This window comes from Echinops telfairi, unplaced genomic scaffold (genome assembly GCF_000313985.2).
Source record: "Echinops telfairi isolate 266 unplaced genomic scaffold, ASM31398v2 ScPeMD7_7469;HRSCAF=8507_1, whole genome shotgun sequence".
Taxonomy (NCBI): domain Eukaryota; kingdom Metazoa; phylum Chordata; class Mammalia; order Afrosoricida; family Tenrecidae; genus Echinops; species Echinops telfairi.
In genome coordinates, this window is record NW_022111373.1 from 144,598,703 (window position 1) to 144,612,530 (window position 13,828).

At 52.4% G+C, this 13,828-nt stretch overlaps 1 protein-coding gene and 1 pseudogene across 1 annotated transcript; one reads left to right on the plus strand and one right to left on the minus strand.

The window, feature by feature from the left end:
* Positions 1–9,527: 9,527 nt before the first annotated feature.
* On the minus strand, positions 9,528–13,085 carry IRX2 (iroquois homeobox 2). The gene is made up of 3 exons (XM_013008563.2): positions 12,686–13,085; positions 11,732–12,439; positions 9,528–10,946 (listed from the first exon to the last, which is right to left on the minus strand). The coding sequence occupies exons 1-3, from the start codon at positions 13,059–13,061 to the stop codon at positions 10,897–10,899; spliced, it is 1,134 nt and encodes a 377-aa protein (XP_012864017.2). The 5' UTR covers positions 13,062–13,085; the 3' UTR covers positions 9,528–10,896.
* Positions 13,086–13,702: 617 nt separating this feature from the next.
* The window catches only part of LOC101662716, a 138,330-nt pseudogene continuing 138,204 nt past the window's right edge, over positions 13,703–13,828 (plus strand).

The window sequence follows — 13,828 nt, forward strand, 5'->3', positions numbered from 1 at the left end:
ATATGGGATGTCTTCTCCCATGGAGCACCTGGTGGTTTTGAAGTGCTGACCTTGTGGTTTGCCTTCCAATACATAGGTCAGTATGCCACCAGGGCCCCTAGGGGACTGGGAGGCTGGATAAAGTGTATTGCCTGGAGCAGATGTGCAAATTCTACATGCCCAGGCTTTGTCAGCCTTGGTGCCCTGGGTCCCTGCTTCTGTTCAAGCGGATTTCAGAGGTAGGCTACCAGTTGACAGGTCCTGGGGGTGGTCTGTGAAGGAGCCCAACCACCTGACTCCCCAGCCCTCCAGTCGACCCTGGGAGGCCCTCTGCTCATTCACAAGAGCCTCCTCAGCAGGTCCTGGTCATCACAGTCACCTTCATTGTTGGAGCACCAGCTGACGTGAAGGTGGGCACGTACCCATCTCGTGGAGCCGCTTTAGGAGTGACCTCCAGGCCCCAGGAACAGCAGGCCAACTGAGGAAGGAAGAGAAGCAACCTAGAGAGAAATGGAAGAGAATAGGTGATGCCCTGGACCCACTGGTCTGGCTCAGTCTGTGGAGGAGACCGAAGGTGAACAGTCTCGAACAAATCCACAGGAAGTCTCCAAGCAGGGCCAGCTAGTAGACCAGACCTTGTCGGAAGGGACACACAGGCCATGCAGGTAACTCGAAGACTGGAGCACAACTCTCCCAGTCCTGGGGCCCTTTTCTGCTCAGCAGACCCCACCTGTCAGAGTGCATCTGCAGCTTGGCTGCAGGACAACCATGAGAGACAGAGAGCATCCTGGGCCCGGAGGTCCCGGCTGGCCCACAGGGGCCCACTCACCATCTCACCTGAGGCACTCTTCAGTCAACTGGCCGCCTCCTCGTCACCAGTACTTACGCTCCAGCAGCCTGTTCACCAAAGCTGGTCCTTCTTATATTAAGGGTACCATGAACAGAGAGACTTCTCTCTCTGGGCCTGTGGACAGCCACCAGGGGTCCCTTCCCTGTGGAACAGGATTCCTGCTAGTGGCTTTTCCTGACCTCCAGGCAGCCCAGGCAGCCAGGGGTTAGGCGTTGGGATGCTAACCATAAAAAATTTCATCCTCAGAGACCCCCAAGGGCAATCCCACTCTGCCTGGAGGGCGCTTTGAGGCAGAATTGGCTTGATGTCAGGAAGTTTTTTGCTTTTGTTTGTTTGAAGTAACCCTCAGACCTGCTAGGTCATTTCCTGCTCACCCTCTTCCCCCCTCTCTCCAGCCTTGGGTTGGGAAGGTAAGTAGGTAGTCAGGTATGTACTGGGACATGTGAAGCAGAAAATGCCAGCTCTACTGCTGAGGTGATTCTGACTCACAGGGACCCCGTGGGACAGAGTAAGACTGCAGCCTCTCCACCCTCCCCAAAGGGTTGGTGGGCTCTAAGTACCCATCTTTCTGTTCCCAGCCCAATGCTAAACCCACTGTAACACAAAGGCTCCTTCTCTCTGTGTGTGTCTCTCTCTCTCTGAAATAGAGTCTGTTCTGATTCATAAAGACCAGATAGGGACAGGGTGGAGGTGCCCCTGGGGACTTTTCTAGACTGTTTAAATGTCTAGGGCAGTTGTTCTCAACATTCCTAAAGTCACAACCCTTTAACACAGTTACTCTTGTTGTGGTGACCCCCAACCATAAAATTATTTTCGTTGCTACGTCATAACTTTAATTTTGCTAGTGTTATGAATTGTCATGTAAATATCTGATATGCAGGATGTATTTTCATTGTTACAATTTGAACATAATTAAAGCATAGTGGTTCATCACAAAAACAATATGTAATTATATATTTCAGAATATTTATTTCTAATGACAAATAAATGAAATATTATCTTGAAGCATGGGGTAGCATGGGTAACAAGTCTTCACAACAGGTACTCGTATGGGGGTGTATGTGCAGCGTCTTCCATTCCTAATTTCCTAAGACCATGGGAAATATGTGTTTTCTGATGGTGTTAGACGATCCATGTGAAAGGGTCAGTCGACCCCCAAAGGGATCTCGATCCACAGATTGAGAACCACTGCCCTAAAGGATTGAAAAGCTCATCACCAACCAGAATCAGGCCCGCTGGACCTCCCCACTCCCCCACCCCCCACCTCCACCTCAGTGCCTCACTCAGCACAGGGCTCTCCCAGCAAGTCCACAACCCAGGAAACTGCCCACCCCAGGGAGGTCAGGGCATGTCATCCTGAGCACTTAACCTCCCCTTTGCACTGCCACCACTGAGGGCCTTGGTGGTCAGAGAGTGAGGCCTGGCCTCAGTCCCAGAGCGAGGGTGGGAGAGGGGATACGGCCACATCCCAACCCGCACCTGCACCCCCTGCTCACTCCTTATGCAGCCTGAAGCACCATCTACCTGGAGCCCTGTGGCGGAGCTCACGGGCGCCCCCTACCAAGTCTGCGGGGCTCAGCGGTTCTGCAAGAAGGCCTTGTCACCAACTCCAGGCAGCCCTCCAGAGGGTTCTTAGGAAGGGGAGGGTCTGAGTGCTTTGAGGTGACTAAATTTGCTCTGTGTGTGGGGGTGGGGGGTGTACTCTGTCAAAGGCAGATGCTGTCCAACAAACTCTCTAAGACACAGAGAAGACTGGTCACACACAGCCCTGCTTCTGCTGGACAGGGTGCAGGTGCCTGGGCAGACTGGCTCCATTGTGTCTGGTCTCAAATCTTCTCTCCTACCTGCCACAGGGCAGGGCCTTTAAGGTTTTGGCCCAGTCAGGCCCAGAACACAGGGGAGGTTCCTATCTCTGTTGGGAGGGAAGTAGGTGCTTAACCACAGCTGTCCTGCGGGTGAGCTCCTTCTCCAGAGGCCCCTGGGAACTGGGGCTCAGGACAAAGCCTGGGAGGAGATGCTGCCTTGCCTGCCCTGGTGCAGGTCCTGGACCCAGGGAAGCACTTTGCTTGGCCCTGCTGTGCCAAAGGCCCAGGATGTCCCAAGCAGGAGTGGGGGTGGGGGGGTAGAGGGTGAGGAGAGGGTGAATGCCCTAGTGCAAGATGTGAGAAAGAGGGGCTGGGTGGGGTTCTGGCTGGGGGTCAGACCCAGTGCAGGTGAGTCTGAAAGGGCCAACAGGCAGAGATGTGGGTAGGGGGTTGTAGGTGAGTCCTGCTTGTCTGTGGAGCAGGAGCTAGGTCTTGGGTCAGTGTAGGGGGTTGTAGGTGAGTCCTGCTTGTCTGTGGCGCAGGAGCTAGGTCTTGGGTCAGTGGGTGGAGCCAAGAGGGTGGGACAACAAGGAAGAATTCTGGAGGGAGAGGACTTGTCTCCACTGGTCCCTGCAGGGCAGGTCCCTTAGGCATTTCTAGGGCTCCAGGAGGAGGCCTTTTCTTGGAATACAGTGAGTGACCTCAGGGAGTCCGGAAGCGCCCTGGGGCAATCTTGGCTTGATGCAGACCTTGGAGCTTGTATTGAGAATGATCAACAGGCGGTTAGACCTGGGAGCTGCTCTCACAGGCTCCTCCTACAATGGGAGGAAAACGGGGGCGGAAGGGGGGGCAGCCCTTGGGCCTCTGGGAGCCCTTCCTCACCCCCTTCTGGAACTCGCACGCCTGGCTGCTCCTCAGCAGAAGCCACCTTGGTGCACGGCACTCAATGGACAAGCCACGTATGTATCTCTCCGTTGCTCCTTGTCCTCTGAAGGCCTCAGTGTGACCCAGGCAGCTCCTGGGGCTGCCGCTGCTCCTCAGCAGTGGTAGGTGGTCTAGCTGGACCTGGAGACTTCAGCCAGGGATTCCCCCACCCCCACCCCACCCCACCCCCCACACACTCCCTCTGCTTGTCAGCTCAGGCCATCCTCAGGAGGGGAACGTGGACTGCAGAGTGTGGAACAAAATCGTTCCATGGCAAAAAGACTGTCACTCTTACAACAAAGCACACGTGCTCAGAGCCGACCCTTGGTGGGAGTTTAAGGAAATTAATGAGTTTAGGCCCTCGTGGCTTCCTGGGGAGACCGCCCTGGGGATAAATGGTGTGATCCTGTGGGAAATGGACCCCAACCCAGGGGATGAACGATGAATGCAGGCCCACGGCCAGGCCCACCACCCCTCTGCTTCGCTGGGCTTCTGCCCCTGCATCTCAGGGCCACTAGCTATAGCGCATTTCTAGGCAGGTCTTTAGCCTCTGCCCCTCAGCGTTCCTGGGACATCAGGCCCCTGAAGCTCTTATCCAGCCAGTTGTTTATCTCTCCCATCCCTCACCCCATGCTGGTCAGGTGCCTCCTCTCAGCAGTGTTTCAAATACTCCTGCATCCCAGCGGGGCAGGAGCAAGAGCAGAACCGAGTACACTGGTACACTCAGGACTGGACTGGCATCCACGAACACCCTCCTGAAGTCCAAGCCAGGCTGGCCGGGCTTCGGGCATGCCGCTGAAGTTTACGTGATCGCGAAGGCTTCAGTGTGTCCTCCCAGTCCACCTTTTCCCGGTTACCAGATGTCAGAAGTCCAGTGTTTTGTTTTTGGTTTTTTTGGCCACTTTCTTTCTCGTGATCTGGGAGGGGGAAAGGCCAGAGCCACTGACACCTTGAAGGGCCTGAGACTCTGGCTGCCAGGAGCGGCGTGGTCCTCTCCCTTTGATCAGTTTTATTCATTCCAGCTGTGGTCTATTTGTTTGTCAATTTTCTCCTTTTTCTGGGCGATCATTATTTAGGGTCAAAAGAAGGAAAGGAAAAGTGGCTTTTGCTAGGAGGGAGGTGGGCGGGAAATTTCTGAGCTCCTAGGAAGTGCGGGCCCGCCTTCTTAGAGTGGACCAGCACGCAGAAGACGTGGAGGGATCGGTCTGGTCTAAGCTGCTCTTCCTGACTTTTCCGCTGCATCAAACAATTACCAGACTGCAGAAACAGGCGAAATAGCCCTTCCAGTAACGGAAAGTAATTATAACCCTGTTGTTGACACTAACGATTAATAATTGATCAGGGGTTGCGCACAATAAATTGTCGATTTATCCTCTCTCTTGCTCTCTCTCCCTCTGTCTTGGGTGTTTTTGTTTGTTTGTTTCCCCCTTGGGGCCACGGCCTAGGAAGACCAACTTTGGAAAGGCAGCTCCACATCTCATCCCCTTCTTTAGAATATTAGACGTCACTTCTTTTCAGTCTTATTTGGAACAAAGTGATCTCTGGATCCCTCTTTTTAGAAGAGAGAGAGAGAAGTTTCCTTCTCCTGTTGGCACCAGACTTAAACTGAAAATAATCCGCCCGATGCCTTTTACCTGGAATTCTGGGACGGCAACAGAATCAAGCCGGCCAGGGCAGAGGTTTCATAACTGGTTCATGAAGAGGATGATTCTATTGCAAGCACGGGCCTCCTAAACGGTGCCAGCAATTCTGACTTTTCTCAGAAGCATGGAGAATAGTCCACCCTCCCTGTCCTCCTGGTTTAAGGGTGGAGGCAGCGAGGGAGCCACCTGCAGTCAGGTGGAGCAATAGGCTTGTTCCTGCTCTCTGCAGGGACACAGGTGAAGGGATGTGTAAAGAATAAAAATGGCTTCTGGCTGGGCCCTGCCACCAGCCTCTGAAGGGCTGACCCCCCTGGGCCACTGTGGCTGAGGTCCACAGTCCTGTTGTCGCTGGGTTCCAGTTGACGGGGGAAGGGAGGGGGAGACTAGAGAAGGCTTTCATTAGGACCAATGGAAAGTAATTTTCAGCAACTGGGAAATTATATTGTCATAGATTACTTAGCCTGATAATGAGCCTTTAAAATATCGGTAGGGATTTGTCACTTACATTCAGCTTGAAGATTCATCAAAGGGACACTCCCCCCTTTCAATTTGTAGGGATCCAGGTGATTGTTCATCACAGCCCCCCCTGGAGAGGCTCTAACTCAAGATGGTCTCTTTGGAGGAATCCATTTTAAAACAAACAAAAAACAAACAAACATTGAAATTGTTACTTTAGAAGGGAAACTTGAGTTTCAACCAAGCTCCAAATAGATGTGGCTGAGTCTTTAATTTGGGCTACAAATGACTGTTTTCCTTCAGCGAGTCAATGCGTTGGGTAATTAAAGACAATTATGTGGTAGATCATTATTATATGCTGTTATTGGGGAAGGAAATTGCTAATCAATCAGCATCTTAATTGAAATTTGAAAAGGGTTGCTTTTGACTGGTTGTATAAATGAGTTTGGGGGTGAAGAAAGGTTTCTTGGTTTTGTGTGTGGAAATGTGTTTTTCCCCTAAAACGATGTCCTTCTAAGTAAGCTGGAACAGCGATCATGACGGTGTGTTTCTTCTGCAACTGACTTAAGATCAAAATAAAAGTTGAGTTTCCACTTCAGCTCCTTCAAGAAAGATTTAGACACGGTGTTCAACCAGGAAAAAACCCAATGTAGATACATTTTTCCAGTTCTCCAACGCGCCCGAGTTTGGGAGGCCCAAGATTTCATTTCCAGTTTCTCCGCAGCTACTCCCAGCGCCCCAAGACGGCGAATACCGGCTGGACTAGCGCCCGGAAAAGGAGCACGCGCGGCCCGCGGACCCCGAGCCTGGCCTCTGCTCGCCGCTCCTGCCCCTGGCCTGATAAAAGTGAACGAAGTTCTTTTCAAGTTTCAAAATCAGTTGCAGAAACAATAACTCTTTTATTGGAAACAAATGTTGACATTTGATGGGCCCGGGAGGTAGCGCTTGGCCAGCCGCCTGGCCAGAGCCCCTGGGGCTGCCAGCGGCAGCGCCCGCCCCCCGGGGCTCACCTGAGATTAAAGCTCAAACTCCGATGGCCCGGCTCTCGGGAAACCGAGGGCGGCGCTGGGCCCCCCGACCCGGAGCGCCGCATGGAGCCTAGAGGTAGGTCTCTTGTCTCCGCAGCGCTGCAGCCCAGGCCCAGGAAACGCGCTCCAGCGCCTCCGGGCGCCTCGACCGCGTCACTCACCCCGGAGGACGTGGATCCTGCCTGCTGCTCCTTTGCCTTTACCTCCCTTTTAAAGCAAAAACAAAAGTCTCTCCAAACCCTTTAACTTCCCTTCGTAAAGAAAAGCAGACCTCTCACACCCCTTCCTCTCTCCCTCAACTCGTCTTTTCTAAGAACGTCTCTGTCCCTCCGTGGTTCCCTAAAATGATCGCGGAAAACATTGGCCGGTTTTAGATGCTTGGAGCCTTATTTTTAAAAATCAAGTGTTCCTCCACAGAGAGAGGCAGAAGCAGGGAGGGGTGTCAGTTGTGGCGACCTGGCTGACTCATCAAAGAGGAGGTGTCTGTCCACCTGGGTTAATTTCCTGAGTTGCTCTTGAGTTGAAACGTGCATTGAGGTGGCATGCGCATACCGACCAGGAGAGAGAGAGAGAGAGAGAGTGTTTGGGGGCCAAGGGGATGTGGATCATGTGTCCAGGAAAAACAATACCCCCCCCCCCCAAAAGGAAGCAGCTTTGAAGGGCCTTTAACTTCTGAAAGAACATCTGCGGAAAGATTTCTTTGCGGCTGGGGTTTATCACCCCACATTGCAAACTTCCCTCTAGGGGCCCATCGCCCACAAATGTATCTCGATCACACTCCATGGTCTCGGTTTTTTTGTTTTGCTTTGGGTTTTAATTTGTTAAAGATTGTTAATTCTGACAATTTTCACTGAAGTCCTCAAAAGGCAAAACAAAAACCCCATGAAGGTGAGAATATTGGAGCTGAGGGCGATGTGGCTGCCAGCTGTGTCCTGCAAAGGGGCTAACGTTAGGCCGAGTCAAGAACCGAAACTCTTCCCGTGGCAATCCGAAATCCTTTGGGGTGGGGTGCTAGTCTCTTTACAGAAATTCTGCGGCGCTTTTACACCTCAAGTGCAAACAAGCAATCACGCCGAGAGCTAGTTTTTGTTTTGCTTTGTTTTTTCACTTCACTGCATCCTGGAGTTGGATTGTTTCAGACACACTAGTAAAGAGATGCAGCCTCCACCCCCCTACCCCCCACTTCACCCCAAGGAAAATTCTGTCCTCTCCATCCATCGGTGGCTAGCTCAGCTTCCCTTTCTCAAACTAAGGGAGGCAGGGCTGGAGAGGGGAAAAAAAGATATCCTCACTGCCAAGATTGTTATGCCTGATCTCCAAGTGTTCTTGGGCTCAAAAGCAAAACAAAAAAAAAAAACCGTATGAAGTAGGAGTAAAACCAAAACCTTTGGCAAACCTTTTTACCCCTGTTCTTTGCATGAAGGAATCAACCGCAGATCCCCCTTCCCACCTGCCTGGCTCAGTGTCCCGTGAGTGGTCTCGTTCCCAAGTACCTTAAGAGGACTTTCAACTGCCCTTTCTCACAAGACCCCAGCAAAAGGCCACTCATTCCCACAGCACAAAAAAACCACCCGAGAGAGATCCGTTTCTCAATATCAACTGGCCCAGGACCTCAGACACATAGGCTGATTGGAGCTGGCAGATGTTTAGACAAGATTTTATAAATTGTTCAATATCAGGCCATAATGAACCCCAACTGACCATTCTAGAGCAGCTAAAAGCATCCAGGATCTGCCCCCCACCCCCCGCTGGGATCCAATAATGCTCTCATGTGGCACCGTTATTAATCACGGAATAAAATAGATGAGCCTCTTGAAAAATAAGTGTATGATTGATTAAAGGGCAATCTGAGAAGCTATTATTCTTGTTTTATAACCGTAAGTTATATTCACTCAATTTATCTTTGCAAAGGAAATAAATGAGTGCGTGTTTCTTTCCTGAAATTGTACGATATGGATAGCCACATAATGGTGCTGAAAATTTAAATGACGGGACTGTTGCATTTACGATTGGAATCAAAGGGAGACGGTTACTTGACTACAAATTTCCGACGTGTCCTGTAATTAGAAAGTGAGTAACGTAACGCAATAAAGAGGCCTGAGTGGAAGGTGGTTTAAACTTTTCTTAAGCCCCAAGGGCAAGGGAACAAGTCACCTGGAAGACAAAAATACAGGTTTACACACACACACACACACACACACACACACACACACACACACACACACTACTTCCTACCCACCCCCTCAAGAATTTCATCTGGAATAGGATGAGAGTTGTAAGAAAAGGTGAATTAAAAAACTATTCTCTATGTTTGAATAATCCATGCCGATTTGGCTAATTCAAGATGAAAACAAACAAACAAACCAAACCCCCACTCTCCAGCAGTCCTTTACAGCGCACTGGGAAGATGCGTGCCCCTCATCCCAGCTATCAGGAGCCTTTCAGTTGAGTCTACATCAAAGTGGTTTAAATCACCAGCGTCCAGTGGAAATAGAAAAAGGACCCTACCCTAACCCAGAGGGGTGTCAACTTCATTGGATTACCCTCAGGCTTTTATTTACATTTACAAGTGCTTTGCATATCCAGAGCCTGGAAAACACTGTTTTTCTGGACAGGCATTTGCATTCAAATGTTTTGGATTGGAAGGCATTTTTACCCTGGATGAGAAGGAGGAAGGAGCAATCATTGGCTCTTTTTGTGAGTTTCATAGGAGAACCTGAGGCCCCATCCCACCACCCGTGGAATTACAATGAGGGCTCCCTACCCAAGTCCCTCTTCTGGGAATACAAAATCAAACAAAACAAAACAACAACAACAAAAAAACCAGCTCCAAACGCAGTAGTGTTGTAGACTAGTCTGTTTTTATTTACAATCAAAGATATAAATTAGTAAAGAATCCTTGTTAAACAACCAACAAAGATTGTATAACCAGCAGTGTTCAAATAAAAACCAGGCAGGATTTATTTACAAAAAAAGAGTTTAGATTCCATTGCAATACAACTTGCATAAATTACTAGAAGCTTTATATCATTATAAAAATAAATATCAAATTTGTCTCCACTTCTTAAGTACTCAAGTTCTTCAATCACATTTTATTATTTCTATTGTGTACAGCTTTTACAAAGAAATTGTACAAGTCAACCCTATCACACCTATCGAATATATACTGTGGCGATGAATATATCCTGAGGGGAAGTGGGGCCGGGGTGGGGGTAAGAGGGCGGATCGATTTGTTTGCAAAAGTCACACTTACATAGGAGAAGCTAGACGAGGCCCACAAAGTCACATACGTCCAAGAAAAGTCAATTCTAGTCAACTAGTGGCCTGGTGGCAATCTTGGTGTCTTCTCATTGACTCTGGCACAAGATGCAATCATCCGGGGTTGGGAATCTGGATCTGGCTTTTCTATCTGTATATACTTATTACCTTGGGAAGCTGGCTTATTTGTGTGTGTGTGTGTGTGTGTGTGTAACTTATTTATTTATTTCTCAAAGCAATTGTGACACCTACCTGTGGACCAAGGGAAAACAAAACAAATCATCCCAAATCCTTCCTTTTGGAAGCACCGCCACCAACAGCACATTATGACTATCATTAAAGAAATAACAACCCACAGGATCAGGGGGCTTCCTTTCCATCTTCAAAATCTGTGATTTGTCATCCTGTCTCCTTGCAAAGGAACCTACCTAGGGAGACACTGCTTTCAGCCAGGCCACCTAGGGGCAGGGTCCTAGACAGTCCGTCTGGGCTCCCAGCATTGAGCCTGATAATAATCATTTGAAAACTAGTTTTGAAGACTAAGGCCCCATCTGACTCTGCAGCCTTCATGACTAGGGGTCTTGACAGCCAGAGTTTTTCTAACAGTAGCTCACCAGAAAGAAAAATAAAAGTTCTAAATTGCCAATAAATGTCCAGGTTGTTTTCTCTAATTTTTCTTTTCCATTCTTTTCTGTCCAAGAGGACACAGCAGCACTACGGGTCATCTATTTCAATTAAAGCGTGAACCTGCACAAACTGGAGAGACACTGGACGATTAGAATGGAGGTTCTCTGCTCCTTCCCTTCCGGGAAAACCAGAGTAGGAAGATGGTAGAGCTCTGTTCTCCAGCCTAAGGAGCCCAAAGCAGGAGATACACATAGAGCAAGTTTCCACGCAACTGCGCCTGCAAGTCACCAGGTGCCCACTTACTTTTATTGCTGCGCAGGGGCCTTCTATAGGTAGGACTGGCCACCCCCGTCAACCATGCAGCCCTCGCTGGCATCTGTCAGGGGAGGGGGTGCAGTTAGAACCCACCAGAGCAAGCTGTCTCCAAGCCAAGCACACACCAGCCCACTCCCTGCCCAGACAGACAGACAGACAGACTGCACAAACAGACCTTCCCCAACACCCTCTTTGCGGACCGATTCCTGCAATTTCTTATTTCCCCTCTTCTTTTTCCTTTTAGGGCGTTCTCAGCTCTAACCTGATTTCTGCAAGCCACAGCAACAAGGAGCGAAGGAGCAGAGAAAGCCCAACTGTGGGTCTCTATCAGGTGAAGACCAGGCATGCCCCTGGGAACAACTAGAAGGTTTCCTTTCCTGCCAGCCAAAGGGGACTTAGCTGGGAGTCTACCTGACCAACAAAACAACAAAACGGGGTACCATCTTAAGCCCTTAAACATAGCAGGCAGGGATACCGGCTGTAAATCGCATGTGGTGGCCACTTATGGTCGCCTACAAGTCAAATTCATCCCGGGGACAATCGCCCGGGCGGCGGTAATTGCCCTCTCAACCAGAAGTGAAACACGGAGAAAATAATAACGGGGTGCTGTTTGCTTCCCGAAAGAAGTCAGAACCATCTCCCGGCCTCCCTTTTGGCGTCACCCCCTTCCACCTCCCCACACCCCGAAATCAAATGCTGGGCTTTTCCTCTCTAGATAGATCTTTTCCTTTTGGCATGGAAGGGCCACAGGCTCCTTTGCCCTGTACATGTCCCCCTCCCGGATTCTCACTAGGGATGCAGCAAGCTGGCCTTCCCCGAGGACCCCGGGGGGCCCGGGCTGCCTACCTTTCTTGGGCTCGTAGCCGCCGCCTTGGGGCCGGTAGTGGGCCTCCAGCGGGTGTGTTCCCGCCTTGCCCGCGTCGCTGCCCGCCTTGGGGGCGGCGTGCAGCGCCTCGCCAGGGGCCGTTGCCGCCGAGTTGTAGCGCAGGAGGCCCTGGCTTTGCAGCGCCGCGTTCAAGTTCCCGTAGTTTGTGTAGTTGCCATAGAAGGGCGACGTGTAGTAGAGGTGGCGGCCGAGCAGCGGCGAGGCAGAGTAGGGCGAGCCACCTGGCGGAGCCCCGGACGAGGCAGGCGCCACGGCCGAGGGCAGCGTAGGCGGCCCGCAGCTTGGGCCCAAGCTAGGCTGTTTGAGGTCCGACGTGGCGATCTCCGCCAGCGACCACAGCTTTGGTTTACTGGCGGGCGGCGGCGCTCCTGGCGACGTCCGGCTGCCCAGGGGCGCCTTGCCGCCAGCGCGGGGCGCGGCCTCGGAGTGGGGGCTCAGCAGCGGCGCTTCCACCCCGGTCAACGGTGACGAGGTCGCGGGCTTGGGTGGCGCTAGGTCCCTCTCGCCCTCCTCCTCTTCCTCCTCTTCCTCCTCCAGGTCGTCGTACTTGTCCTTGCACTCAGAGCCCGATTCGCACAGAGGGTCGCCTGCGCGGCAAGGCAGCTTCTCCCCGTCCGACTCCGCCGAGCAGGAGTGATCTGTGAGCGAGTCGACGTGCAGGCTGATCCCTGCGGGGGCGCGGGCACGATGGATGACTCGCGGGGACAACTCGGGCACCCGAGGCCCCTCCGCGACCCCTGACCTTGCCCCAGTGCCCACCACGTGTTGGAGGGACGCGAGACTTCCCTGGGAAGCGCCCCACCAGTAGCAGGGCTCCCAGAGCCTGAGCACAGGCCAGGCCTGGGTATTGGGAGCTCACCCCCGGGCCTGCGAAGTAAGTTCCCCAGAACCCAGCCAGACTTGACCTCACTCACCTTCGTCCTCCGCGGACATCTCCGTGCCCTCCTGCGCCTTGTCTGCACCCTCCTCCTTGCTGCGGGCCGCGTCGCCCTCCTCCTCATCCTCGTCCTCGCTTTTGTTCCGCGGGGCCCACGTCATCTTGTTCTCCTTCTTGAGGCGCCGGCGCGCGTTGGCGAACCAGGTGGAGACCTGCGTGAGGGTCATCTTGGTGATGATGGCCAGCATGATCTTCTCGCCCTTGGTGGGGTAGGGGTTCTTGCGGTGCTCGTTCAGCCAAGCCTTGAGCGTGGCCGTGGCGTCCCGCGTGGCGTTCTTGCGGTAGGCCGGGTCATTGAGTTGATACGGGTAGGCCGCGCTGCCATACGGGTGGTAGCTGAGGGCACCGGTCATCCCGGTCGTGTGCGCGTCATAGGGCGCGCCCTGCAGTCAACAGAGTTAGGTGAGGGGGGCGCGTGCTGACCCTCGGCTGCCCGCCCCCCCCTTTCCCACGCTGGCGCAGCCCTCCCCAAGGCAAAACAGCGGCCCCGCAAACCGGAACTAAACGAAAGACCACAGTAGGTCCTTCGGGGCCAGCCTTGGAACGGAAAGGTGCTCTCGTTCCACTCTTAAACGATTTCACTTTCATAAAATGACCTAACCCCCTCCACCCCCGCTCACCCTGACCAGTGCGCGCGTCTCGCCTACAGGTAGTTGCTCAATTTTCCACCGACCTTTCCAGAGCTGCAGCCTCCCCCTGCCCCCACCCCCTTGATATGGTTGAAAAATCACTCCGGAGCCCCCGCGCTGCCAGGCAGGGCACTAAAGCTCCGCAAATCCAATTTGCAACTCAGAAGAAGCCAGTCACCGTTTCGAATTCTTCAAATACTCGGTAATTAGCATTTTAATTCATCCTTTAACGTTTAAATTCGAGACAGTCCGGTCTACCCCCAAGTGTTCTTCTCCCCACCCCCCGGCCCAATCTGAGGCCGCCCTGAATTCCAGCGACGCTGGGCAGCAACGACAACTCCCATTAATGCCCTCGATCTTCCGAAATGCGTTCTGTCACTGCCCAGTCCCGCCGCCGCTCGACCCCGGGTCCAGGGGCAGCCATTGCGCTCTCGACCAACCGAGCCCAGGAGCGCTTGGCGGGTGGCAAGGAGCTCGCAATCCAGACCCGA

Coding starts and splice junctions, on each gene's coding strand:
- IRX2 (XM_013008563.2), bottom strand. CDS start 13,061: ATGACCGGTGCCCTCAGCTACCACCCGTATGGCAGCGCGGCCTACCCG. Junction 12,440..12,685: donor GATGTCCGCGGAGGACGAAG/GTGAGTGAGGTC, acceptor GCGCCCCCGCAG/GGATCAGCCTGCACGTCGAC. Junction 10,947..11,731: donor CGGCTACGAGCCCAAGAAAG/GTAGGCAGCCCG, acceptor CTCCCCTGACAG/ATGCCAGCGAGGGCTGCATG.